This window comes from Squalius cephalus (genome assembly GCF_949319135.1).
Source record: "Squalius cephalus genome assembly, chromosome: 15".
Classification (NCBI taxonomy): Eukaryota; Metazoa; Chordata; class Actinopteri; order Cypriniformes; family Leuciscidae; genus Squalius; species Squalius cephalus.
The window spans coordinates 31,782,185-31,810,124 of NC_137136.1; the positions used below are offsets into that span (position 1 = coordinate 31,782,185).

Below are 27,940 nucleotides of genomic sequence, written 5' to 3' on the forward strand. Positions count from 1 at the left end.
AAAAAACTTGTAATACATTTTTTGTTTGTCTTGATGTAAGTGATCAACTCAGTAATTTTCATGGTGATATCTAAAGGTTAAAATGTTTACCCTATTCACGTAAGAGAAATAATGGATAGGCGTATGAATAGGCTATATTTGGGTCTTTTTCGAAACTTTCCCCTAATGGGATTCTTCGGGACTTTTTTTCCCCTTACTCAGGACATATTGAGGATACAAAATCAGTTGAGTTTGCTTCTGTTGCAATTTGTTCAAGGTTGACCCCCATTTTGACTGGACTATATATTACTGGATATATTCTATTACTGCATATGAAACGCTTTTTTGTAGACATTTTCTGTTCTCCAAAATCTTCACCAGAACGCGCACAGAATGAAAGTGTGACGTGTCAGGGTAGCCCCGCCCATCATGTTGTAAAATGATCACGTGGAATACAAACTGACCAACAGGAGCGCGCGCTTTCGGGAAGTGGCGAATTTTGAAACGGTTGTTGAACAAAACAATTACTCGATCACACCGTCAGATTATCCTCCTTTCTGCGTCTCAGGGTAAGTGTACTGCTTTAAAATACCTTTTAACACCGTCCAAAACGCAAACAGTGCGACGTAATGCGTCAAGATGTTGATTGTCATTAATTTAATCAATAACGCACGATTGTCAACGAGGAGTGTTCTGTTGTAAAGTGAGTTTAGCCGGATAGCTGCTAATCACCCGACACGGTGGAGCTGTTCTTCAAGTTATTAATCACAGCAAGACAAAAATAATTATGTCAAGTCATGAGATTGATAAAATTAAGGTCTTGGATATAAGATAGCTCAGATGCTGGTAGACCCTCAGACTTTACTCCTGTAGTGCATCATCATCATCATCATCATCATCATCATCATCAAAACAAACTTGAAATGTTATTTTTGCAAAGCCTGGCCTTTGAAAGAGACCTAACATCTGGAAGATCACTTTGAATACTTTAAGATCCATTATGAATCAAATGTTGGATGAGACATGTTTAAAATGACTAGGGGTGTAACAATATATCGTGTCACAATACATCGCAATACAAAAATGCAACAATATGTATCGTGCATAGTGACAATCTGTATTGTGTGTAGTTCACCCAAAATAAAAATTACTATGCGTGAAAAAATGTCAGTACTACATTAAACTAATATATATTATATTGAATGTAATGTATGCTAATGCAATGGGGGAATATTTGTGTCCTGATAAAATCTAATGCCATTTAATGCCAAATGTCTTATGTTCCCAGTAAAAAGTGGCCTTTATTAGGCTATTTTAAATATATCTAGTCAGTGAAATAGTGCAAGCATTCGTCTAAAATAAATCAGTATTTTCAGCTTAAGAATCATGAATATTTTTATTCTAGTGTCACTATTGTCCCATGCATTGGGATACCAGCACCAAGTCCAAGCCTATTTATTTACACCCACAATGTAATATCAAATTTAGTATCGCAATAATATTGTATCGAGTTTAGTATTGTGATATGTATCGAATCGTGACATGAGGGACCCCAAAAAATGACAGATAACGTTACGGGCATAAAGACAGACTGAAGCATGGTGAATATTTCCAAAGATGTCAAAGAATGCAGTACAGTAATTGTGTTGTGTTTATGTTTGTTTTGTTTTGTAATATGCATACATAGCTGCATGCAAGTATAGTAAGTAAAATTGTAGGCTAATTTGAATCAAATTAAACGTATCTGTTTCGGGGGATCCTGTTGGGGAGACTTTCCCTTTTAAAAACACTAAAGAAATGATTTCATTATGAATAACATTTTTTCAAAGTTTTTATAGTTAAGGTTATGTAAACAGTAACATAAGCTTTTATTTGCGGAGAGACATATTCATGCATATATAGACTGAAGCATGGTGTCATTTTCCACAGATGTTGTCAATGCAGTACAGTAATTGGTGTGTGTATTGTGTTGTAATTGGTGGTTGTGTTGTGTAGTGTGCAGAGATGGATGAAGAAGAGAGCACTGAGCGACAGATGCAGATTGCCATGTTGTGTCAACGGCTGGCCAAGATGAAGAGATTATTCAAAGATGGTAGGCTAATAAATGTAATATTTGGGTAATGAATTTGCTAAATAATATTTTCAGGGGACGCACACTTTAAATCTTGCTCTATCAGGGAATATCAAATATGGGACTTCCTCTAGAAATGTTATGGAAATTAAAGGGTTAGTTCACCCAAAAATTAAAGTTCTGTCATCATTTACTCTCCCTCGTGTCGTTCCAAACCCATAAGACTTTCGTTCATCTTCAGAACACAAATGAAGATATTTTAATGAAATCTGAGATATTTCTGTCCCTCCATTGACAGCTACACAACTACCACTCTGACGCTTCAAAAAAGTTCATGAAGAGATCGTAAAACTAATCCATATGAATTGAGCGGTCCGAATTATCTGAACAGTCTCGACCGCTTAATATGATGAACAGATTGAATTGAGTCTTTTATTAACACATAAAAATTGATAAGCGAACATAAACAGAAGCTCAACCGAACCTACGAGAACAAACCTCATTGTTTGTTGCCAGTGGTGGGCCGTGAGGGCCAGCGAGGCCTTCTCTGCTGGCCTAAACACTATCAGAATCACTGACTTGCGCTTTAATTTATTTTCTTCCATGAATGGCAATTAAACTGTTGCTTTAACCAATCAGATAATCAATCTGATTTAATCAGCCAATCAGATTTCGCTTTGGCTGCACCGGGGCCATCTAGCAGGCGTACAATAACGTCGGCATTTTCACATCCTTTGATTGGATGGTCAGAGCGTGTACTATTACTAGTAGTCAGAGCTAGCTAACCGCATCTGTAGCGAACAGCATAAACTAAAATACATTAATGTAGATTTAATAGTTTTTCAACCCACAAATTATTGTTTCTCTCCCTCCTCGACCCCCAGCAGGTTCAAACCTACCGGAAAAAATCCCTTATCCAGCTTAAAGCAGAGTCACGGATCACTATTCGATCTGTCCCGGGTAAAAACAGAATTAACTGACTGGAATGTATGCCATGTCTGATTTTAAAGGCAAAAGTCCAGTTGATCTTACTGATTTCCTTCAAAAATCTGTGTGAGAGCACATTCTATGAACAATATATGTTGATCATATTCACTGAAACCGACACTATGCTCCGACAGAACAACATAAATCAGCCGGTTATAGAAAAAAAACCTGCGCTTCTACCTCCACCTGGAGCCTGTTATCTGTTTTGCAAAAATCCCCCGCTCCCGGTTCTTCTGGTTCAATCAGCGCAGGGCTGTGTGAGATCTGACTGTCAATCACAGGTCGTGCACACGCCACAGATCGATGGGAGGGTGCTCGGTGGTAGTGGGGGAGGGGCATTAGAGTTGTAAACATTCAGAATTTTGTCTTAAAGGGATACTTCACCTCTGGAAAGATGAATGTGTATTTAAAATTGGTCATTTATGTAGAAGAAATGTGTAGAAATGTTTTAATTTGGAGCTTTCTAGACTGAGAAAAGCCAGAAAATGTATTTTTGGCTTATGTGGATGAAAGACAACAACTCCCAGAATGCTCTTTAAGTCCCCTCAATCTGCCAGACTTGCCGACTGCAGCTTTAATTTGTTTTTTAGTACATTTATGATTGCAACTTTTTTTTTTTTTTTTTTTTAAACATTCATACTATTGTAAGTTGTAACGTCTGAAGAACGACAGACAAGCTCCGTTTCAACTGTACAAGCCGAACTCGCTCGCTCGTTTCTCTCTACCCGGCCTTTTCCGAACTCACCGCCTCAACCCTACAGCTGCCGGTGCAAAATAAAACAGCAATTTCACAACAGTTATAAAGAGTCTGTGCGCTACACTATTAAAATCGTATTAAGAGGTGGATTCATTCAGGACACCACTGAAGGCCTAGGTGTGAAATGCAGCGCCCGCCACTGTTTCTTGCAGAAGCTCAAACGTGCTGCGTAACACGAGAATGAACCTCATTGGTTCTCGCACGTCAAGCAAACATGCTTGAACTTATGTCAGGGCTCCAGACTAACTTTTTTTATTAGGAGCGCTGTAGCCCCTGACTTAAAATTTTAGGAGCGCAAGCAGAAAACTTAGGGGCACACTTTAAATCACTTGCAATGCAATTAATCATATTTTCCCCCCACATAACTGTATTACTGACAAATGCTTTGATAATAAATAGATTTAACGTACAGAAATTACCATGTGCAGTTTTATTTTAAGTTCGCAGGGCTCCAGACTAACATTTGAGGGCAGAAGCACTAAGTTCTACAGAAAGTATTTGGTAGCACTGTGGGATGACAAAGCACTGAGCTTAATTTGAGGTGCAGCCTATAGATAAAGTTAACTTTAATTATTATCATTCATAATGTCTTAATATTAATTCAAAAGCAAAATGAGTGACTAAATAGCTATTAGGGAGTGAAAATAGCCAATAAGCGTCCTCTATGTTTACAATGGTAATTTGTATTTTGAGTTTTCCTACTTCTTGAAACTTTTAGTTTTATAAAGTTTTTTATAAAGTTTTTTCCGCTTTCATTTTGCTATCATTTATTAACATGTCACTCTGTGCTTGAGGCTGAGATTGTGTTTAACTAGCGTATTGTGTTTAAACTGCGAAGTGCCTGCACTGTCTGCAAACTTCGTGTTCCCCGCAGTTCTGGGGAAGCGGCTGCAACATTCGCAGTTCATTAAGTTCGTCTCCTTACAGTACCTCAACCAGTTGAATTCTCTCAGCCAGTCTTCCCGAAAATGGTGGGTTTGGGACTTTATCACCTCACAAACCTCTGACTCTGAATCATCATCCGACTGTGTCTGTGACATTGATATTTGTCTCCGTTAGTCTGTTTCCTTCCCACAGATGTTTACGCGCGGTCACGCTCTCGATTATCTCTAGGACCCTCCCCCTCCACACATTAGCCAGTTACAGTGGCCATTCCCTATTCTTCTCACACTCGTCATCATTGGCCTGCTACACATTCCGGATTAATTGACGCGCCCCTTCCGCTTTTAACGTAAAAAAATTACTGGTCGCACATGTGCGACTGGATGTAAAATTCAGTCGCACACTCTCAAATTTTGGTCGCAGTCTGGAGCCCTGTACGTTTACCACAACTGATGTGTGCGTTGATGAATGTTTATATGTGAATAAAAGGCAAATTAAATCTGTTCATCATATAAAGCGATCAAGTATCTTTAGACAATTTGGACTAAACCGCTCAATTAATATGTATTAGTTTTACAATCTCTTTATGAAATTTTTGAACCGTCAAAGTGGTAGTTGCGTAGCTGTCAATGGAGGATTTCTCTCAGATTTGTCATTTGTGTTCTGAAGATGAATGAAAGTCTTAAAGGTTTGGAACCACAGGTGAGTAAATGATGACAGACTTTTCATTTTTGGGTGAACTATCCCTTTAATAAAGTTAAGGACATTCCTCTAATTCCAGTAAAAATGTTTGTAATTATGCTCAGTGTAATATGTTTAATCTTTCTGAGAGCAATTTCTAAAATGTTTATTAACAATCTTAATCCAGTAGTAATCATAAAATCATTGATCAAAACAGGAATTCTGGGTTGTAATCAACCAGACCAGAACATTTACAGCTTTTCTTCCGTACAGACGACACAGATTACATCAACCAGGCCATCAGTTCAAACTCACCTCAGACCTGCTGGACATTTCTGACCAATCTGGAGAAGAAAGGCAATCCTCAAACGGATCCCAGCCTTCTCACGAAGCTCATCGACTGCTACACGCGTGTGTTTTCCAGCATGCCGTTGGGGAAGTACAGTCAGAATGAGAGCTATGCCAAGATGCTGGTCAGATTTGCAGAGTTAAAAGCGTAAGTCGCTCAAGTTCCATCTACTGCTTCACTTGGAGTTAAAATTATTTATAGCATCCTTTTCCTCATTATGGAAGTTATGTGCATAATGATCGCTGTTTCTAGGACATGCTATGCCTTTTTATAAAGTCCTGAATTAGTTTTTGGGGTCTACTAGAATAGGTTTTCATGCTTGAATGTTGAAATACACATTATTTTCCACATATATTTCAATGAGTGCGTTTACATGCACGTTCTTAAACCGATTACACATAAAATTTAACCATTTTCCTTTATTGGTGTAGCTTAAGAATAAACCGATCGACATGGCTAGAGTTTTGCCTGGCATGTAAACGCCTTAATCTGCGTTCTTAGTGTAATGCATGAATGCTTACGTTTTGACGTCACCACCAGGGAATAACCCGTTTTTTTTATTTTTTATATAAAGTCTTGTATACATTGCAAGTAAAACTCGTTAACAAGACTATTAAAAAACATTGATTGCATGTAAATCGGGTTATTTCAATAAATTGATTTTTGGTAATTATCATCGTATTGGTGTGTGTGTTATGTGCTCATTGTTGCAGCTCGTCTCTTCCCAGTCTGTCAGTAACGCTAAGTTTAGTTCCTGTCTCTATGAAGCCCCTCCTTCCGAGGAGTACAATGTGCTCTGATTGGTCGGCTGGTCCAGTAAATTGTGATTGGTGAATGAAATGTCAAGCCCCTTTACCATAACCGCTAGTTTCAACACACTGCTATCTAGGTCTGGGTATCGAGTTTAGGGATGGGCATGATTAATCGACGATCGATAATTGATCATTAAGAATTTCGTTGATCACGTTAATTTGTTATCGATTGACGAATAAGGTTCCCCGGGCTGGCCAAGTTAGCGCGGATGTACCTGTGATTCCTGGCAACGTCAGTGTTTTCGGCGGCTGGACTGATGGTCACCAGGTTGCGGTCGCGTCTGACCCCAGATCATATCTACATGCTTATCTCGACTAAGAAAATTTAATCGAATGCCCATCCCTAATCGAGTTCGATACTTTTTAGGCACTGACCCGAATTGCCTCTATACCATCGAGTATCAACAAATGTCTTGTCGTTTGGTACCTAAGGGGTTAATCTTGTCAACGTCAGTGAGCCAATAAGCATGTAGCATGATTGGCTGTGGTGGAAAAACGCTAGTTTACGCTGGTTATGCCCAGAGACGTGGCTCACACGTGAGGCTGTTGTGTGTAAGTGACTAAGCGTTCCAACCCCCATTCAGTAGATGGAAAAGATGTGGAAAAGATCAAAAGTGTAGCTACTTTTCACTAGGCTCGATGCCAACAGCACGCGATGCAATATTTGCGACAAGATAATTGTTGTCAAGACCGACAATACAACATATCTGATGAAGCATTTGACAGCGCACGGAATAAACTTAAAAGCAGAAAGTTGAAAGTTTGCCACGTCTTCGACTTCAAGAAGAACTGGAGCGCGTCACAAATGAACCGAAACTCTGCGAATAGGATATACAGGAGAAACAGGCCTATAGAAAGCTTGAAATTTCGACTTTTAAACAAACCCATTCGAATCGAAAACAAATACTCTCTGATTATGTAATGCAAATGAAAGGTGCATTTCTCTCTACAGGCGCATGTTCACTATACTGCAGATTACTAGTCAGCAACAAAATAAAACCATTTTCGATATTGAAAATTTTTGAACGATACCCCAGCCCTACTACTAACTAACTCAACCAGACCCCGCCCCTTTATTTTGTTTTTATCTTATGCAGGTATTATTTAAATGAGGAATATTGTGACGTGTTCGTTCCCTGGAAGAAAACTCAAGACTAATGGAAGCGTTTCAGGGAGTTCAGAAACAGTGACACTGATATAGAGAATAACTTTTTGTTTTGTAACTTTGCATACCCTTTTCATGCCTAAACAACAGCAACATTACACACTAAAGATAAGCATAATAGGTCATCTTTAAAGAAATAGTTTCACCCAGAAATGTACAATGTTTTTTCAAACCTGTATAACTTTCTTTATGTGAAACACAAAAGGGGAGTTTTTGAAGATTTTTCACACAGCTTTTTTTCTATATGAAACATGCATGTTATATGGTTTGAAATAATGCGAGGATAAGAAAATTAATACATATTTTTAGTTTTGGGTGAACACTTTTTTTAAATTTATTTTTTTATAAGTATAAACGGCTTTTAACTGTTTTATTTTATTTGTAATGTCTCTCTTTGCCAACAGCATCCAAGATGTAAATGATGCCCAGGCTAGTTTTGATATAGCGAGATCCCACTGTAAGGATTTCGCCTTTGTTCACATTGCTTATGCTCAGTTTGAGCTTTTACAAGGTAAGGAGACTAAAAGTAAAAATATAAGACATTTGTAGCTTTTGCCTCTTTCAAAATGTTTGCTAATTGAGAACACATGGTCACATGAAGTATCTTTCATTCTCCCCAGGCAACTTTAAGAAATGCACTTTGATTCTTCAGAAGGCTTTTGAAATGAATGCTAAACCCAGGCACGTTCTGGAGGCTGCCGTGCAGAATCTGAATCTAGGCAAACGCCAGCTCCTCTCACAAGAAGATAAAGAGAACATGTCAGGTTTGTGTAGGCTACATTTATGATGTCCAGTTTGGAGCATGTTTGTAATTGCATTGAAAAATATGACTAGTGCATTTCTGCATTATTAAACATTTGACAGAAGAAAGTAACAAGAACTGGTTGTAATAAGGGTGCATAAATGAGAGAATTGTCATTTTTGTGTTAACTATTCATTGATTTGTGAAGATTTGCTGTAAGCATCTGTTTCTATTATACTGCTCTGTGTAATGCATGCTTTTGCTTTCTATGAATCATGCTTGTCTTTTTAAATGACTTGTGAAATCTCTCTAGTATATGCACATGACAATGCTCAAGATTCTGTGAGAAGCAGCTCCAGAACATCAGATGGAACATGTGACCTGCAGGCCAGCAGCACTTTTCCCCAGGGGTATGACACGTTTATATCATTTATATATATATATATTATATATATATATATATATATATGTGTGTGTGTGTGTGTGTGTGTATGTATGTGTATGTATGTGTATATGTCTTTCAATAATTCAAGCAGTGTTTAATTTTATTGATAAAACAATCTTAACGCAAAATTAACGTTGCAGCCCATCAGATGTAGAGCATGATATATATATGATACAGCTTTCATTCTTCGGGAGAGAAATTAATCATATATTCATGTGAAAAAAAAAATCAGTTTGAATAAGGAAAGCTATATAGTATCCTTTCATTGGTTAAAATAAGCAGACATTGCATGTGCTGCACTTTATTTGTACCGTTTTATTCGTTTATTTTTATTTATCTATTAAACTTTTTTTATTTTTTTACAATATATATTGTTTTATAAGTGAGATCTCTGGTTGTCGTCTTTGAAAACCAAAAAAGTAGTGTTTAAAGTCCTTAAGTCCTGGAATTTCATTTTAAGTGCATGGGGCATGATAGCATCAAAATCGCTATTTTTAAAACACCAAGAAGGCTCGACACAACATGAAACTTTGCTCGAAGTATCACCAGGGGCTCTACACATAAACTCAAGCATTGAGAACATTGTTTGTGTACACAAAGTTTACTAAAAAGAAAGATTTTGTACGACTCACTTTATCAGTTAGTGTATCCGGTGGCTGGAATTTTGTCCGTCAAAAGTAGTCGATCTCCGAATGCAACGTAACATGAGGAGAGTAAAGATGGAAAGATCTTTACTCTCCTCATGTTACGTTGCATTCGGAGATTTTGACTGAAAACGAAAATATGGTCAAACTTAAAAGTGGCGTTTCCATTCTAATTATGCTTTTACACGAATGTTTGACTCGGGTAGATTAACAAAAATAGCCTAGGTTGCAATTTGGCGAGAGTTACCCTTTAAAACAAATAGAAATCAGTAATTTCACTGTTGTTTTGCTTTTGTAGAGAATTTACAGAGCATTTTGTAAACCATTTAGTTCAGTTGGACAACAGACGCTACAATTATAAACTGAAAGCGTCTGCTCTGCTCAGGAGTCAGATTTTACTGATCACGTGAAGATAGTGAGGAGAGATGACTTATCCTGATCTTGACCGTCATTGATAAATATCTTATCTTGTAAAATGTACACTCCCTACACACAGAGTAGCCTACATGTGATTGCGAATTTGAACAAACAAACGCACATTAAAAGGCAATTTCAGTACCCCGCATATTGATAGGGGCTCCCTGATGCCCTTGATGTGATTGCGCGTTATCGAAATGTCTTCACCGTAACATCCCCATTTCTCATGCCAGAATTATTTATTTACCGTAAAGAAATTGATGATGTTAAACTTTGTGATTTCCAGGAGTGATCAGAAGTTCAGTCCACAAGATGAGAACATGCCTGTATGGAGAACAGGCTCACAGCCAAGAAGAGTGGCCATGGTAAGGTGTGAGAACAACAGCAAACGACATTTGAAAGAGGAATTGTGTAATGTACTCACTTCTGTTCATTCCTACAGGCAGAAAGAGTGCCCATGGTGCCTCTCTCTATCCCTGAAAACGAGAGCAATGACTCTGACGGTGTTCAGAAAGCGGAAGCTCCTGTTACCTACAGTTTCTCCAGGTGAGAAATGTGAATCTGTGTAGGGGTGGCTGGTATATGACCAAAAGCAAATATTGCTAATTTGATTATTACTATAATCCAGTTGATTATGTACTTCTGGGATTCAATTTTTCTATATTTATACAGATTTTTATCCGACCTGAAGAATGACAGTTTGCTGGGAGTTTTTAGATGCATTTTAGATTTAAAAAAAAACATGCATTTTAAAAGTACTATTACTAATGGTAATATTGTTTTAATATTATTTCAATAATACAATTATTAGGTTTCACTTTATGTTAAGTGTCTTTAACTACTTGCATTTAATTTAATCATTTGATACAATGAACTAAGTGTACATACATGTTTTTACATTGTACTTAAAAATCCCTGCATGTAATTGGTTGTAATTAATTTCTGCAAATACATCTATAATTACACTTTTGACCTTCCCTTACATTTTAACCCACCCTTAAACCTTCCCATACCAGCAAACCTGTCCTAACCTTACCCGTATCCCACTTCAATCGCAGCAAAAGTGTTTTGCAATGCAATATGAACAGCAATTTGTTGTAAGTACACAGTAGTTAAGGACACATAATATAAAATGTGACAAATTAAAATTATTTATAATATAATATAGGTATATGACTTCCCCTTGTGCCTTTTAAAAGAGCGTAATAGTCGTGGTTGTCTGTAATAATCACGGTTAGATCAAATAACCTCAATCCGATGGTTTATTTCTTAATATCAATCAGAGTGTTTATTTAATAAACACAATAGGCCTGTGTAGTGTCATATGACCCTGTTTCAAAATTTCCCTGTTCTTTATAAAGCCTTAATGTTTGATTTTCTACAGGCAAACAAGTGGTTCAAGTGTCCGCTCCGCATTCCCGATGTGTTTCTCAAAGAAGGGCACTCCAGATGGAGACTCATACAGTTTATTGAACCTGAAGGTATAAGAGTCATCTGACCTTACTATAGACATAAACTCACTAGTGCATCATAGCACTCGTTTCATTTCAAGTCCTTACAGTCGCTTCCTTTATGCAGCCACCCATGATTAGTCCAGATCATCTGAGGGAGGACATTGAACAGGGTAACACCATCACAGCACTTCTACACAGAGCAGAAAGAAAAGAAACTGTTAGAATGGAAGGTAATTTAATTAAGATATTAACTTTTTAAAGGAGTAGATCACCAAAAATGTGTAATGACAAATTCAAATTTAGTCTGTTCCCCAGACAAAGCCATCGTATGACTTTGGGTTTGCTCAAGGAACTTTTTGTTGTAGTGCACTCCTTTCTTCAGATGTCTTCTTTCTTCCATAGAAACCACTGACATCAACCAGCTCATCAGCACAAACACTCCTGAAGGCTGTCAGATCTTCCTGAAAAGCCTGGAGAAGAGAGGAGACCCTTGTTCAGACTCCGCGTTTCTCTCCAAACTCCTGGACATCTACTCTAAAGTGTTCGCCAGGTTTCCATTGGCAAAACATTGCAAAACTGAAAGCTACGCTCAAATGCTGGTGCGATTTGCGGAGTTGAAAGGGTAAGTCAATGGTGGATTACTCTGAGTATCGAGTTAGCAGCTGATACCTTGAGTAATTTATTCCTTGCCATCTCTACAGAATTGAAGATCCAGAAGAGGCTCAAGATCATTTCAGTATTGCCAGATCACACTGTAAAGCTTTTGCTTTCGTGCACATAGCACATGCTCAGTTTGAGCTCTCACAAGGTAATACATGACACTCTGTTGGTTTAGTAGGAACGTGGTCATTCAGCACGAGTCAACATGGAAGAAAACTGTTTAGAAACCTGTGTAATAATAATGTGTTCTTAACATCTCTCAGGAAATTCTAGGAAGAGTAATTTGATTCTTCAGAAAGCATTGAGCTCGAACGCACGGCCTGTTGAACTGCTGCAGACTGCGATCAGAAATCTGAACTCTGGTAAAACTCCTCTGCTTCCTGCTGAGCATGAGGAGAACACTGCAGGTTAGTCACACTTTTCTGTTAAAGGACACTCTTTTTTTTTTTTTTTTTCACCCCAAGGCGCTAGAGGTCTGAAGCCCGAACCAGGCCTGTACCCGAAATCATTTAACCCGACCCGACCAGTACGGTTATATTTTAAGCCCGAACCCAAGGTCCGTTTCTCACAGAAATACCTTTTTTTAATAAGCTATATTTTATGATTGCTTGCAACGATAATTAAACGCATATAGCCTACATGTACAAACACCGTTTCACCAAGGCACAGCGGCCCCCTCATCAGTCCGCACACAAGAGAAAAAGAGAAAAGGCACGGACTTAATAATTACGAAACTTTGATGTGGTAGAACAGGTGAAAGTCACAAATTCCTCTGGAACTCAAACATTAAACTTCAAAACAAAGTTTGCGCAGTTGCAAAACTATTTACATAAATATAATCCTTCTCAGTTACGAGTTATAAAGGAAGAGAACCGCATCGACAGTTGATGGTTTCAGTGCCATCCTCCTCTGATTGCTGTGTTGTGACCGAAATAGTGCGCAAAACGGTTTTGCTCATGTGCTCCCGCGTGTACTATTTCAGTCACAACACAGCAATCAGAGCAGGACGGTGGCGCTGAAACTGCGCACGTACTTTCTCTCTTGCGTGCTCATATTTACGATCACAACACGGCACGCAAATTATATGTATAGCCTATATAATTTTTCTTTGTTACAAACCCGAACCCGAGACTATTCATTAAACATTAACCCGACCTGAAACCCGTGAATTTTTCAGGACCCGTCAGGCTCGGGTCGGGTAGCAGACCTCTACAAGGCGCACATATACAGTGGGGCAAAAAAGTATTTAGTCAGCCACCAATTGTGCAAGTTCTCCCACTTAAAAAGATGAGAGAGGCTTGTAATTTTCATCATAGGTACACTTCAACTATGAGAGACAAAATGAGGAAAAAAAAATCCAGAAAATCACATTGTATGCTTTTTAATGAATTTATTTGCAAATTATGGTGGGAAATAAGTATTTGGTCACCTACAAACAAGCAAGATTTCTGACTCTCACAGACCTGTAACTTCTTCTTTAAGAGGCTCCTCTGTCCTCCTCTCGTTACCTGTATTAATGGCACCTGTTTGAACTTATCAGTATAAAAGACACCTGTCCACAACCTCAAACAGTCACACTCCAAACTCCACTATGGCCAAGACCAAAGAGCTGTCAAAGGACACCTGAAACAAAATTGTAGACCTACACCAGGCTGGGAAGACTGAATCTGCAATAGGTAAGCAGCTTGGTGTGAAGAAATCAACTGTGGGAGCAATTATTAGGAAATGGAAGACATACAAGACCACTGATAATCTCCCTCGATCTGGGGCTCCATGCAAGATCTCACCCTGTGGGGTCAAAATGATCACAAGAACGGTGAGCAAAAATCCCAGAACCACACGGGGGGACCTAGTGAATGACCTGCAGAGAGCTGGGACCAAAGTATCAAAGGCTACCATCGGTAACACACTACGCCGCCAGGGACTCAAATCCTGCAGTGCCAGACGTGTCCCCCTGCTTAAGCCAGTACATGTCCAGGCCCGTCTGAAGTTTGCTAGAGAGCATTTGGATGATCCAGAAGAGGATTGGGAGAATGTCATTTGGTCAGATGAAACCAAAATAGAACTTTTTGGTAAAAACTCAACTCGTCATGTTTGGAGGAGAAAGAATGCTGAGTTGCATCCAAAGAACACCATGCCTACTGTGAAGCTTGGGGGTGGAAACATCATGCTTTGGGTCTGTTTTTCTGCAAAGGTACCAGGACGACTGATCCGTGTAAAGGAAAGAATGTATGGGGCCATGTATCGTGAGATTTTGAGTGAAAACCTCCTTCCATCAGCAAGGGCATTGAAGATGAAACGTGGCTGGGTCTTTCAGCATGACAATGATCCCAAACACACAGCCCGGGCAACGAAGGAGTGGCTTCGTAAGAAGCATTTCAAGGTCCTGGAGTGGCCTAGCCAGTCTCCAGATCTCAACCCCATAGAAAATCTTTGGAGGGAGTTGAAAGTCCGTGTTGCCCAGCAACAGCCCCAAAACATCACTGCTCTAGAGGAGATCTGTATGGAGGAATGGCCCAAAATACCAGCAACAGTGTGTGAAAACCTTGTGAAGACTTAAAGAAAATGTTTGACCTCTGTCATTGCCAACAAAGGGTATATAACAAATTATTGAGATAAACTTATTGACCAAATACTTATTTTCCACCATAATTTGCAAATAAATTCATTAAAAATCCTACAATGTGATTTTCTGGATTTGTTTTTTCTCATTTTTTCTCTTATAGTTGAAGTGTACCTATGATGAAAATGACAGGCCTCTCTCATCTTTTTAAGTGGGAGAACTTGCACAATTGGTGGCTGACTAAATACTTTTTTGCCCCAATGTATTTTTTTGCATTTTATTTAAGTGTTTACACTGAGAGTGATATCACTGAAGATCTGCTTATAACTGTCCTACAGTCCACAGCAATCGAGTTTTTCAGTTTGTTTGAGGTAGACTTCAATGTTGTTTACACCAGACTCATTTTTATATTTTGTCATTAGTGGTCCAAGCACCAAAGGTTTGCAAAGAAATTTCCAAAATACTTCAAAGATAATTTCAATGTGTAAATATTTTCAGTGATATTGAAATACATATTTTGTCAAGTTGCAAGACATTATTGCTGTCCAATTAAAAAGAAGAGACATAAGATAATACAAAGAATAATACTTTCATAAAGAGACACTTAATAACACGTAGTATGTCCACTGCATCACCATATCGTCTTCATCTGTAGTTTTCAACCTCCAGGCCCTCATTGTCAGTACAACAATATTCGAAGGCCCTGTAACTTTCAGTTTTTCAGAAAATATTTTTACTCTCATAATCTTTACTCAATAAAATATTTAAAAAGTTGACATAACTACAAAAATGTAGCCTGGAAATCCAAACCTAAATCTAAAAGATTAATGGTCTAGCGTCGACTAATGAAAATCGGCGCAATAGGATAACACTACGACCAATCAAAACAATAAACCCCATACGCTTAGCTACCAGCGGAGCTAATTGGTAGATTATACTCTTACCTTATCCGGTCGACAAAACAGCAAAAACGCCCTTCTTGCAAAGGAACGATTCGAGCGGCGTCTTCTGTTCCTGTTTTAGATAAAAAGCCAAGTCTAACTCGTTCATTGTAGCGGCCAAAGCCGTTTCAAACAACTGGTGTTCATCCAAAGCCATCTTGCAATGTTTACTAATGACTTCGATGTCACAGCGCTGTCGTCATCTCGCCTCTGGCCCGCCTATATCAGATAACCCGATGTGATTGGTGCAGCTCAGATACAAGGGCATATTTATTGAGCATCATTACTCGACACCAGAGTAAACTCGCTGAGCAAATTCAACTTGTGCTCTCGCGAGAACTCTGGATTACCAGGGTAACAAAAATGCACATTCATCATAAATATACCCATGGAGGTATAAGAACTGATTCATTTACATGACTTTTCCAAATCTAGAAAACACACCATTAAAATTAGGCTTCCTCATTATCCAGTGGGAATTATGGTTCTTCAAGAAAAAAAAGAAAAGAAATACAATAATGATAAAATAAAATGTTAAGGGGTGTATTTAATTCTTGTGGTTTGTCTTTTGTTAATGCTTGGTTTGTCTTGAGTAATCTTGCGGCCCCCTGGTTGAGAACCACTGGTGTTGGTCGGCGCTTGTTTTTGCCCATTGAACATGTTCAATCAGCGTTTATCAGGTCGTGGAATGTCTGAGAAGTGATACAGTATTATTTGGTGATTGTCCGCATTGTTCGGCATCTGTCGGTGCAGCGCGAATCAGCCTTAACCATACACCTACAAGACCACGATAAAGATGTTTTTTTCTTTTCACAATAAAAACTAAGATTTCCAGTTGAGGATGTGCTAGTTTTAAAGTGAAAAATGCCTGTTCAGAAAATAATGATATTAAAATGGTTTGGTTTTGCAGAAAATGTAGCACTAAGTAACAAAATGGATGAAGAAAATCCAACGAAGGTTCCCGAGGAGCAGCAAAAGTCCCATGTCAAGGAAACTTCATCAGAATGGAAGATTCCTACTCTCATTAACAAACATGCATCTCCAGAGGTCTGACCACAGCTCACGCTTGTCTAATATCCGAGTTAGAATGATTACAGTGCGGACTGAGCTGGGGTCGGTTCATGATCAATCTGTTGTGTTGTTCTGTTCAGGATCGTAAACCTCCTGCAGACCCCATTTCCACTTCACTCTCACTTCATGCTATGAGAACACCTGCGCCTCCGAGATTACACCCCTCTTTCAGCTGTCAGACTCCCAACTACAAAGACCCAAATGCAAACAGGTAATAACACAGCAGAACACATGGATTAGAAGTGGCCTTGATTTCTCAACGTTAAAGGGTTAGTTCACCCAAAAATAAAAATGCTGTTATTAATTACTCACCCTCATGTTGTTCCAGACCTGTAAGACTTTCGTTCATCTTCAGAACATAAATGAAGATATTTTTGAAGAAACCTGAGAGCTTTCTGTTGATGAACTCCCTTTAACGATGCTTTCTGTTCCTTCGATAGTTTCGTCACTCCTGTGGTGAAGCAGCGGCCAGTGATCGTGTCTGTTCCATCGACGGCACAGAAAATGGCTCACGCTCAGTTGCCCTGCACTCCTCAGAGCCAGGTGTCCTATATCCAGCAGCCATCACAGGTAAAGAGGCTCGCGTATCTCCAAAACATCAAACAGGCAGAGAAATATGTGATAGAGAGATAAACATGCTTATCATATCAACTAAAAATAGAGCATCTAATTTTTTTGGCTTGGATAAGAAAGCAGAGCAGATTAAGGAGTATTTTTTATTTTTGTTTAAAGTGAATGTGATATGCCATGAGCAAATAATACATTTCTTCTCTTAAGAGACCTCCATTATCTACATCTGCTAATATTTAATGAAGTATTTGTGATTTGTATTTTGCTTGATATCGAATAATTACTTTTTCCACTTGTGAAAATTAGTTTTTTAAATATAAAAAAATGACTTCACTCCTAAGCGGCAACCTTCCCGTCTCCCTCGTGAAGCCAACACTGAAGTGACTTAAACTGCAATTCATCGACTGGCCGCTAGAGACAGGCTCCAAAAGAGAGTCATAGACCCCCTTGTTAAAATGCCCAACCTTATAGCAGAAAGAAATGTTTACAGCCTGCTACAAAAAATTATTTTGGTCTATACAGCTAATTTTGCCCTTCATGACAACTCTGTGAGGGGGTTGATTTTTTTATTTATTTTAATTTTTAATTTTTTTATAACTCTGTTTAAATTATATTAAGCCTTAAAGTTCTGCCTAATTAAGGGCGTGGCCAATTGAGTGACAGGTGGATTGCCGCTGCTGTCACTACTAACAGAGCCCATCTACGGAGAGCCTTGGCACTTCCTATCAGCCCTGTTGTATCGATCTTGGTTGCAGTTCCATTAGAATTCCACTGGGGGCGCTCGCGGATGAGTGCAGACTGAATGGGAGTCTATGGGGCTAGACGGCTAAATGTGTCTCTTTCACCCGATTGCCGTTGAGAAATCTCAGATTTTATTGTAGGTTTTGCAAGTTCAACATGGGTTATAGGTCGAAAGTTGAATGAACGAGTACTTATGTCCTTTCGATTTCTTACAGGTTGAGTTGTTGTTGCCCATAACACGCTAGCATTCTGCTAATGAACGCTGATTGGTCAGTGAAGGACTGATTATGACCAGAGATACCGCTTGATGGCATCTCGGCATCCGAAGCGGGACCAGAAACAAACAAAACAAAAACTCTTCTAGCACGTGTGTTTCCCTGTGTCAGCTGTGTTGTCGATGCCTCGAGAGAGAAGAAAGTGCAGAGCGTGAAAGCACCAAAGTGACTGAAGGATTGCCGTAAAGCAGTATCTCTGGTCGTACGATGTGTATGACGTCATTGACACTTTAAAAGACTTTTTAAAGCAAATAAGTGACTCTAAAAAATCTAACACCCAGCAATGTGTAATTTCTTTGCATCTCCTTTCGAATACAACATTCAAATTACTAGACAAAAAAATGATATCCTGAGAAAAGTGGATTTTGAGGAGTATAGTGCCATTGACCTCCATTCATTCTGCACTCGCCTGCGAGCGCCCCCGCATGGACAGAGACGTGTTACTGCAGCCAGTCCAGAAACCGGAAGTAACCAGAGAGTGCCAATTCTCTTCCTATTAGACATTCTCTGCTACTAGCCATTTGTCTGCTGTCTGTTAGCCGTCAGTCACCTCAGCTAATTCCAGCTGCTGAACTTGCCATCTCTGTTTGTGCTTTTTTCGGGATTATTTCATACAATTTAATACATGCATTATACCTCCGCCCACGCCTTTGGATTCCATCGTCGTCGAGTATCGAGAGAACAACCAGCGCTGTTTTCCTCTGTGAACATGCACTCATGGATTTCTGACAATTTCGTTGCGTTTTGGAGTTTTCAGATGTAGAGGCTACACTCGTTCTGCGGTACCGTTGCTCTCACGGAACAGATAGACTATATGCTTATTTAACCTTTTAGTGTTAAATAAAAAGTACCGTCAGATGAAATCCTGCAAGTGTCAGTGCTTTCTCAGTCCATGCAATAAATGCACATCCTTGAATGAGTGCGGATTTCTAGCGCATTTGCGTGAACTTCTTTTTTTTGCTTGAAAATCTATGGTTAAACCCAATTTGAGAGTAGCCTGGTCCTACCAGACTCTCGTACATTTCATTTGTACAGAGAGTCTGGCCACTCCCCATTGACGAGCGTTAACTTCCTTGAAGGCGGGTACTCTGTTGAAGTTTAAAACTATTGGATCTGCCCAGAGCCGCTCTGGATCTGCCATAACCAATTGCTAACGCTTGGCATTTAACGTTTGGTCATGACGTATGACCTCAACGTCATCGTTCTCAACCACTCCCTCTGTTTGCTGATTGGACAGGGAAAAATTGGCCGGAGAAAACCTGCGAATATACCTCAAACCCAGACGACGTACTGAAGGAAAATGAAAATTGAGTGGAAGTACGTAGGAAGGCGGAGCCAGGCTAATTTGAGAGGCGTCCAAAATCAGAATTTAAAATGCACTGAATAAAGCTCTACGAACTTGACAATGCAGACGGCCGGCTCCACCCACTTTAGGCTTCAAAAATGCTCTTCAGAAACCTTTTTTTTTACAGTCTATGCTTCACTTGCAGAAATCAAATTCTTAATATCAAAGATTGCATTTAGACTAGTAAAAACTTTTATTCTTGATGTCTGTAATTGCATTTTCACTAGTAAAATTTTGCAACATGTTATACCTTTTGTGAGCCAATTTTGCTTTGTAAGTCAATGTAATGGTAGCATTTTACACGATCCCAGCCGGAGAATAAGAGTCTTATCTGGCAAAACGATTGGTCAAATTAGCAGTTTTACTCGTAATAATTCAGTTGTTCATAGACATTTGTAAAAGTGGAATTTCAATCACCAGTAGTATTGATATCTATCATTGCCTTTGAAGGGAAGAATTTAACTTGTAAAAATGCAATTGTAGATATCAAGAATTATGCTTTTTTTACTAGTAAAAATACATTCCTGATATCAAGAATTCCATTATAACTAATGACAATTGAATTTTCAAAAATACCAGAATGGAGTCAGGTGGATAAAAGGGAAGTGTGGGTATTATGTTGCTCTCGTCTTCATTTCTGCCTCTGATCTATAATTAATTTTGCAACAATCTTTCACCCTTCAGACCCCCTCCTCCGCTTTCTCAAACGAATCCATCACAATCAAGGGCAAACAGTTCTTCATTTTCAAGATGATCGGTCGAGGCGGATCCAGTAAGGTACGAATGAATGACGTGTCGAGTGTATAATTCTCCATTTCATACGATTCATTGTGGCTAACAGAAATAACATGCATTTCTTTTTAGGTCTATCAGGTTTTTGACCATAAAAAGCATGTGTATGCTGTGAAATATGTGAATCTAGAGGAGGCTGATGCCCAGGCAGTGGAAAGCTACAAGAATGAGATTGAGCACTTGAATCATCTTCAACAGTACAGTGACCAGATCATTAAACTCTATGACTAGTAAGTGTGTGTGTGATTCACCAGCATCACGACTGTGTTGTGCTTGGAAAACACTGTAAATGACGAGCTGCGTTCCTGCTTGCTTGCAGTGAGATCACCAGCCGCTACATCTACATGCTCATGGAGTGCGGACACCTGGATCTCAACACCTGGCTACGCAACCGCAAGTCCGTCAACCCGCTGGATAGGAAATGTTACTGGAGGAATATGCTGGAGGCGGTGCACACCATCCACAAACATGGTGACCATCACCTCTCGCACTCTCTAAATCATCATTTCTACTATTTCTCATACTTTTCAACTAAGCATTCAGGGCCGTTCGCATAGGGCTGGGCGATACATTCAATATTACAGATATTGTCTCCATATCTTTTACAATACAATTCCTTAAATAAATTCCAGCACAACAACAACAACCATAAGGAAATGACCCTTCACAATAGATAATGCTTTTGTTAGAGAGCTACATATGGCAATTTATCTGTTCAATAAAATAAAAACCTTACTCGGCTGTTGAGTAATAAAAACGCCATCTCTTCATCTCTTTTACAAAAATTCAGATCCCTTAAGCTGCGTTCACACTACAAGCGACAAGACGCCACGATACCATTGAATGAGAAGCTCATTTCAGCAGTCAGAAACTGTCCTATAATTTATGAAGTGTCTCCGATATGTCTAGTTTTAGTTTTTTTTTTTTTTAACACATCAAGGTAAACTAAATGAAAATGAAAACTAAATGAACCCTAGCAACTAGCTGAAAAAAAAAAAGTATTTTTTTTTATTTTATTTCTGTTTTATTTCAGATAATGTTTATTTCAAGTTACAAAAATGCTCTTTTATGGTTTTAGTTTGTGTCAATTATTTCAACACTGATTTTTGGGTACTAGTTTTGCGTCACTTTTTAGGTTTTTTTTGGGTGCCATCTATAATAAAGACACGCGTGTTTCATAGAAAAACACTCATATTCTTTGTACAAAATGTAAAAATCTAGTTTAATTATTGCACTTTTTAATTGATTCATTTCTTTGCATTTATCATTTGAAGGTATCATCCACAGTGATTTAAAGCCAGCTAATTTTGTGATTGTGGATGCTTCGCTGAAACTAATCGACTTTGGAATCGCCAACCGTATTCAGCCTGACGTGACCAGCATCATGAAGGACTCACAGGTGGGGTTGGAACAGAGCTGTGATCTACAGAGAAATGTTGTTTCTGGTCTGTTCTACTTGATTTACTTGTTTTTATGATTGCGTCAGGTGGGGACTCTAAACTACATGCCACCAGAGGCCATTAAAGACACGTCCTCCAATGGAAAGCCAGGGTCAAAGGTGAGAAGAGTTCATATTTCGAAGCCTCAAAGTCATTATCGGCTCTGATATTATTGTGTTCCATGCAGGAACAGAGTATAATGGTAGATTACGCAATCTGATCCCATCAATCTTTCCTCTGCTGTCCACAGATCAGTGCTAAAGGGGATGTGTGGTCTCTTGGATGTATCCTGTATTGCATGACTTATGGAAAGACTCCATTCCAGAGCATCACCAATCAGATAAGCAAAATCCATGCCATCATAGACCCGTCCCATGAGATCGACTTCCCCGATTTTCCAGAAAAGGACCTACTTGATGTACTTAAGGTGTGCAGAATGTTTGGCCGTGCTGAATAGTCATTGACTACGCTTACATGCATCCTCATGGTGCGATTATAATGAGATTTAGGAGATATTGTGATTAAACTTTATCTCATGTACACACAATACTTTGATCAAATTAAAGTGATTAAGCTCATAATCATAGTAAAATATGAGGCATATGCTGATTTTAATCGCAATAAACAGGCATGTAAACACTTTAATCACATCTATTCCACTCTGACCAAAGAGCGAATGTGATTGTGAGTTGTGACGTACACAGATGATGCTGTCATGCAAATTCGGTAAATATGGCATCACATTTTTGGGGTGCTGAGGACAACATTGGTTGACATGAGTATAAATGCCACATATTGATGGTTGAAAACATCCAAATGAAGACGTTTTATGTGCGTCACCAAAAATAATCCAGTACGTCCATAGAAATTTGTTTTGCATTTGACGCAAGTAGATAAAATCAGTGGCCAGTGACAAACCTACTGAATTTCGAGTAGTGCGTTGGGCTTTGTGAATAATGGCAGTAAAAATAACCACAATTGCTAGAGAATAATGAGGAGTGAAGAGGTTTGCTCATGTCATGTAAACGTCCTTACAAATATAAATAATTGGAAATAATCACATTATTGCTGCACATGTACACAGTCAATTAATGACCTCAAGAATTTCATAGTACAGTGCTTACTGTCTGTCTGTTCATTTCAGAGGTGTTTAGTTCGCAATCCTAGAGAAAGGATTTCCATAGCAGAACTCCTCGATCATCCATACCTGCAACTGCAACATGCACCTGAGCCAGGTACGTGCTAATGTGTGCAAACAACAGTCTCCTAAAATTAACAAATGTTTTAATTTCTCTCAAAATGGCAGTGTCTTCAGCTGAAAAATGTAGTTAAGTAGTTATATTGTAATATTTATTTTTTAAGGCGTCCTATTATGCTCATTTACTGGTTCACAATTTTGTGTATGGTGTTATGGAGTCTACTAGAATACGTTTTCCTCATTTATAGTTCAAAAAACATTATTTTTCTTATTTAAATTGGTTGCAGCACCTGTTTTCACCCTCGGTCTGAACGCTCTGTTTTAGTTTTGGTTTCTTTAAAACCCGCTTCCCAGAAAAGCACAGTCTACTCTGATTGGTCACCCGGCAACCGGTCTGTTGTGATTGGCTTTCCGGGGCGCTGTAAACACTATTGTAACTATGCTAACTATGACATCGGTTTTGCCGTATCAGTTCGAACTTCGAGCCCAAATCTGATAATAAGTCAACTGGAACAAGCTCATCAAACCGAACCACCTTCGCAAGCACGTAATTACATAATATGAAGGGGTGGAAAAAAAACTTTATTGGACATGGCAACAATGCAACTCAACCAGGCCCCGCCCCTTTTTTTGCATATGCCTTGGGCGGGAATATTGTGACGTGTTTGTTCCTGGAAGAAAACTCAAAACTACAATGGAGGCGTTCCAGGGAGTTCAGAAACACTGACACTGATATAGAGAATAACTCCCGCTGGAGGGACTTTGTAACTTTGCAGAGGTTTTTCATGCTTAAGCAGCAACACACTAAAGAAAGATGAACATGTAACAAAAACAAACCCCTTTAATAATTCCTATAATTGACTACTAGTTATTAATTAAAGAATACATGGTGCGCATGTAGAACAAAACAATGGCTATGTTCAAAATACAATATCTGTTGTAATATAATGAAATATTAAGCCTTTATTTTGACAGAATATATTAATCCGAAATTAAACAGATTAATTAACAGAAATTAAATTTAAAACGATATTTCTCAAAAATACTATTGATTTATTAATCTGAAATTGAACCGATTAACAGAAATTACATTTAAAACGATATTTCTCAAAAATACTATTTATTTCTTTCAACAAGTTAAAATGTTTGCTCTGTGATTTCAATATTACTTTGTGCACCTTTATATGTACAAGGGGTTGCACAGACTAGTCGACTTAAATGCTCTGCAATGACGCTTTAAGCTTTAGGCTTGACCTTGACTAGTCGCTGATCATTCATGACCTATAGAGGGCGCAACAGGATAAGAAATCTTTGAAGTCCACTTTTACGCTCAGTTTCTAACAATTAAAATGACAAATAACTGCATACTCCGCTCCACAAGATATGTTTGATTATACTATCTAGATGCTTAACATTGATCAGGTGAATGCACGTTTTAAACAGCTTATTGTACATGTAAGTTAATCGCTTTTCTAAACGAGTGCTCTGCTGCATTACACACACACACATACAGACAGTCGCTCAAACATCACGTGCAGATCACGCACACACAGGAACATTCAGGAGCGCAGAAACTTACTGTCAACACTCTTCTGTGATTTATCAATAAAATAGCTCAGAAACTGAAAAAGTTCTAGCATATATTTCTGAGTAACTAAAACCCACAGCTTCACTATTAGTAGAGAGATGCTGCCAGGCAGAAGTAATTCACACGCAATCGCTCCCTCACTAATGTACTCATATTATAGCCCTGTGTAATATACCATATCTGTGCACAAGGCAACCCGTCGCTTTCGAGTCTTGGCTCGAGGTTCAGGATTATTTTTTCATTAATGTCGTCATCAGCGACTAGTCGACGCCGACTCGACTTCAATCACAGAAATGTTGACTTTCAACCCCTAGTATGTACTAATTATCAGTCTTATCCTCATAGGAATGTAAATAATTGCGCTGCATGTAAAAAGCAAATTCTGTCTGTTTTAATGTGATCATTATTATTATTTTTCTGTCATTCAGCAGAACCATGTGACAATGATTTGAAGAGAATCCTTAATGAACTGGCGGCTCTTCAGTCTCCCAACAGTATCGCGAGAGCTGCTAGTGTAAGTCTTCCTCATCCAGCTGCTCAAACACCTTCATGAAGCATTATGTGTGTTCGATTGTTAGTTTCTAATACCTGTTAGACCCTGTGAAATGTAAGTGGGTTAGCTTTGAGACAATCAGGGTTTCCCCAAACGGCTTCATGAGTTTATGAAAATCTCATTTGTAAAATCCAAACAAAGTTATTTTAAAACAACCAAAATAAAACACTTACTAAAAAAAGATTAATTTTTTTTTATTAATCTGCATGTAAATTATTGAAACATTAGTTTAAAATCTCAGGGGGGGGGGGGGCTTCAAGTAGATATTTTAGGTCGAAGGGGTTCATCTGACAAAAGTTTGGAAACCATGTTCTATCTTATAAGTTAATGCTCTTCAGAAGGAGAATGTCCTTCCTGCTAAACTATGTAGAGTCTCCAAGATTGTGCCGGGGACCATTTTAAAAGGTTCCACCATGACATTCTGTTTTACTAGGAAATCCATCAACACAAAGTGTGTGCAATAAAGGAATGGCTCTCCCAAAATAAAATTAGATTTACTCACCCCAAGGCCATCCAAGATGTATATGACTTTCTTTCCTCAGATGAAGAGAAATTAAGGTTTTGGAGGAAAATATTTCAATATTTCAAATTTTTCTCCAATACAAGTGAATGGTGCTCAACATAGACCTTTTTTGACAGTCCAAAACCTACACTCACCTAAAGGATTATTAGGAACACCATACTAATACTGTGTTTGACCCCCTTTCGCCTTCAGAACTGCCTTAATTGGCATTGATTCAACAAGGTGCTGAAAGCATTCTTTAGAAATGTTGGCCCATATTGATAGGATGGCATCTTGCAGTTGATGGAGATTTGTGGGATGCACATCCAGGGCACGAAGCTCCCGTTCCACCACATCCCAAAGATGCTCTATTGGGTTGAGATCTGGTGACTGTGGGGGCCATTTTAGTACAGTGAACTCATTGTCATGTTCAAGAAACCAATTTGAAATGATTCGAGCTTTGTGACATGGTGCATTATCCTGCTGGAAGTAGCCATCAGAGGATGGGTACATGGTGGTCATAAAGGGATGGACATGGTCAGAAACAATGCTCAGGTAGGCCGTGGCATTTAAACAATGCCCAATTGGCACTAAGGGGCCTAAAGTGTGCCAAGAAAACATCCTCCACACCATTACACCACCACCACCAGCCTGCACAGTGGTAACAAGGCATGATGGATCCATGTTCTCATTCTGTTTACGCCAAATTCTGACTCTACCATCTGAATGTCTCTTTTTCCTATTTGTAGTGGAGATGAGTGGTACCCGGTGGGGTCTTCTGCTGCTGTAGCCCATCCGCCTCAAGGTTGTGCGTGTTGTGGCTTCACAAATGCTTTGCTGCATACCTCGGTTGTAACGAGTGGTTATTTCAGTCAAAGTTGCTCTTCTATCAGCTTGACTCAGTCGGCCCATTCTCCTCTGACCTCTAGCATCAACAAGGCATTTTCGCCCACAGGACTGCCGCATACTGGATGTTTTTCCCTTTTCACACCATTCTTTGTAAACCCTAGAAATGGTTGTGCGTGAAAATCCCAGTAACTGAGCAGATTGTGAAATACTCAGACCGGCCCGTCTGGCACCAACAACCATGCCACGGTCAAAATTGCTTAAATCACCTTTCTTTCCCATTCTGACATTCAGTTTGGAGTTCAGGAGATTGTCTTGACCAGGACCACACCCCTAAATGCATTGAAGCAACTGCCATGTGATTGGTTGATTAGATAATTGCATTAATGAGAAATTGAACAGGTGTTCCTAATAATCCTTTAGGTGAGTGTATATTTAGACAGTCCAAAACCTTCAAAGGGCACGACCCCAGCCAACAAATCAGGGTCTTCTGTAGCGAAAGAATGATGTTCTTTTTAACTACAAATGCTCGCCTTGAATCCAGCTCTCATCACAACAGAGGTCGTGAACTCAACTCTCTTGAATGCGCTTCGCAGAGCTGGACCAAGGAGAGCATTTCTGGTTAAAGGTAGATGTTTTTTTTGTTTTTTTTAAATACTGATTGTTTCACTTGAATAGACACTTATTGGTCAGCTGTGGTTGTGTGGAGCCCTTTAAAGCTTCAAAAATGGTCTACGTTGAGCAGAATTTACATGCATTAGATGGAGTGTAATCCATAATCCTGGAGTGTTTTCCTCCAAAATTTCTCTTCAGATGAAAAAAGAAAGTCATGCACTTCCTGGATGACCTCGGGGTGAGTAAATAATCAGGACATTTTTCATTTGGGGTGAGCTTTAAGCAAAATATGATCAACATTTACATTTAAACCGTCTTTCTTTACTCACCGCTGCAGAACCTGGCCAAGATGTGCAACAGCGGGAGGAAGTTAGATGTTTCTGAATGTGTGAAAACATCCACTCAGACCCTGTGGAAATGATGAGGATTGGAGATGATGAAGCCTGCAGGACTCAAAACCACTGTTTCACAGCGCTCAGGAGACACTGAGACACTCTTTCTCTCACCTCAAAACTGCTCTGAGCTTCTGCCGTCACGCTTCTAGATGTCTTAAAGAAATGCATGTTTGGTGTCCATTTCTACTTAACTGTTTCTGATTTTATTTGACCACATAATGTAATCTAAGAAATTGTACATGACAAAATAAAACACATCTTGTCAGGTATATTTCAAAAGTAGTATTTATTAGTAATCAAGTTGGGAGTAATTCTGATCCTACTGCAATATGACGAATTAAAGGGGTGGTTGATTGTGATATCACTTTTCTAACTTGAGTTAGTGTGTAATGTTGCTGTTTGAGCATAAACAACATCTGCAAAGTTACAACACTCAAAGTTCAAAGCAAAGGGAGATTTTA

The 27,940-nt window shown here is 38.9% G+C and overlaps 1 protein-coding gene across 2 annotated transcripts; it reads left to right on the forward strand.

Moving 5' to 3' along the window:
• The first annotated feature begins 457 nt into the window (after positions 1–457).
• On the forward strand, positions 458–27,856 carry ttk (ttk protein kinase). 2 transcript variants are annotated; one of them, XM_079894224.1, is made up of 25 exons: positions 458–548; positions 1,975–2,071; positions 5,631–5,853; positions 8,088–8,194; positions 8,304–8,447; positions 8,739–8,835; positions 10,218–10,296; positions 10,374–10,477; positions 11,316–11,412; positions 11,510–11,615; positions 11,788–12,007; positions 12,087–12,193; positions 12,309–12,452; positions 16,460–16,596; positions 16,701–16,831; positions 17,061–17,190; positions 20,236–20,328; positions 20,416–20,573; positions 20,663–20,814; positions 21,618–21,742; positions 21,830–21,901; positions 22,033–22,209; positions 22,927–23,017; positions 24,997–25,082; positions 27,422–27,856. In XM_079894224.1, the coding sequence occupies exons 2-25, from the start codon at positions 1,984–1,986 to the stop codon at positions 27,503–27,505; spliced, it is 2,952 nt and encodes a 983-aa protein (XP_079750350.1). In that variant the 5' UTR covers positions 458–548; positions 1,975–1,983; the 3' UTR covers positions 27,506–27,856. The 2 variants fall into 2 exon arrangements, with proteins under 2 accessions (XP_079750350.1, XP_079750351.1); XM_079894225.1 differs by having other exon boundaries at positions 468–548; positions 25,000–25,082; positions 27,422–27,748.
• Positions 27,857–27,940: the final 84 nt, after the last annotated feature.

What these genes read in the sequence shown, in the direction of transcription:
- ttk (XM_079894224.1), top strand. Translation starts at nt 1,984, where the DNA reads ATGGATGAAGAAGAGAGCACTGAGCGACAGATGCAGATTGCCATGTTG. An exon ending in TCAGTTTGAGCTCTCACAAG is followed by an intron (nt 12,194 to 12,308) that starts GTAATACATGAC and finishes AACATCTCTCAG; the next exon opens with GAAATTCTAGGAAGAGTAAT. An exon ending in ACCTACTTGATGTACTTAAG is followed by an intron (nt 22,210 to 22,926) that starts GTGTGCAGAATG and finishes TGTTCATTTCAG; the next exon opens with AGGTGTTTAGTTCGCAATCC.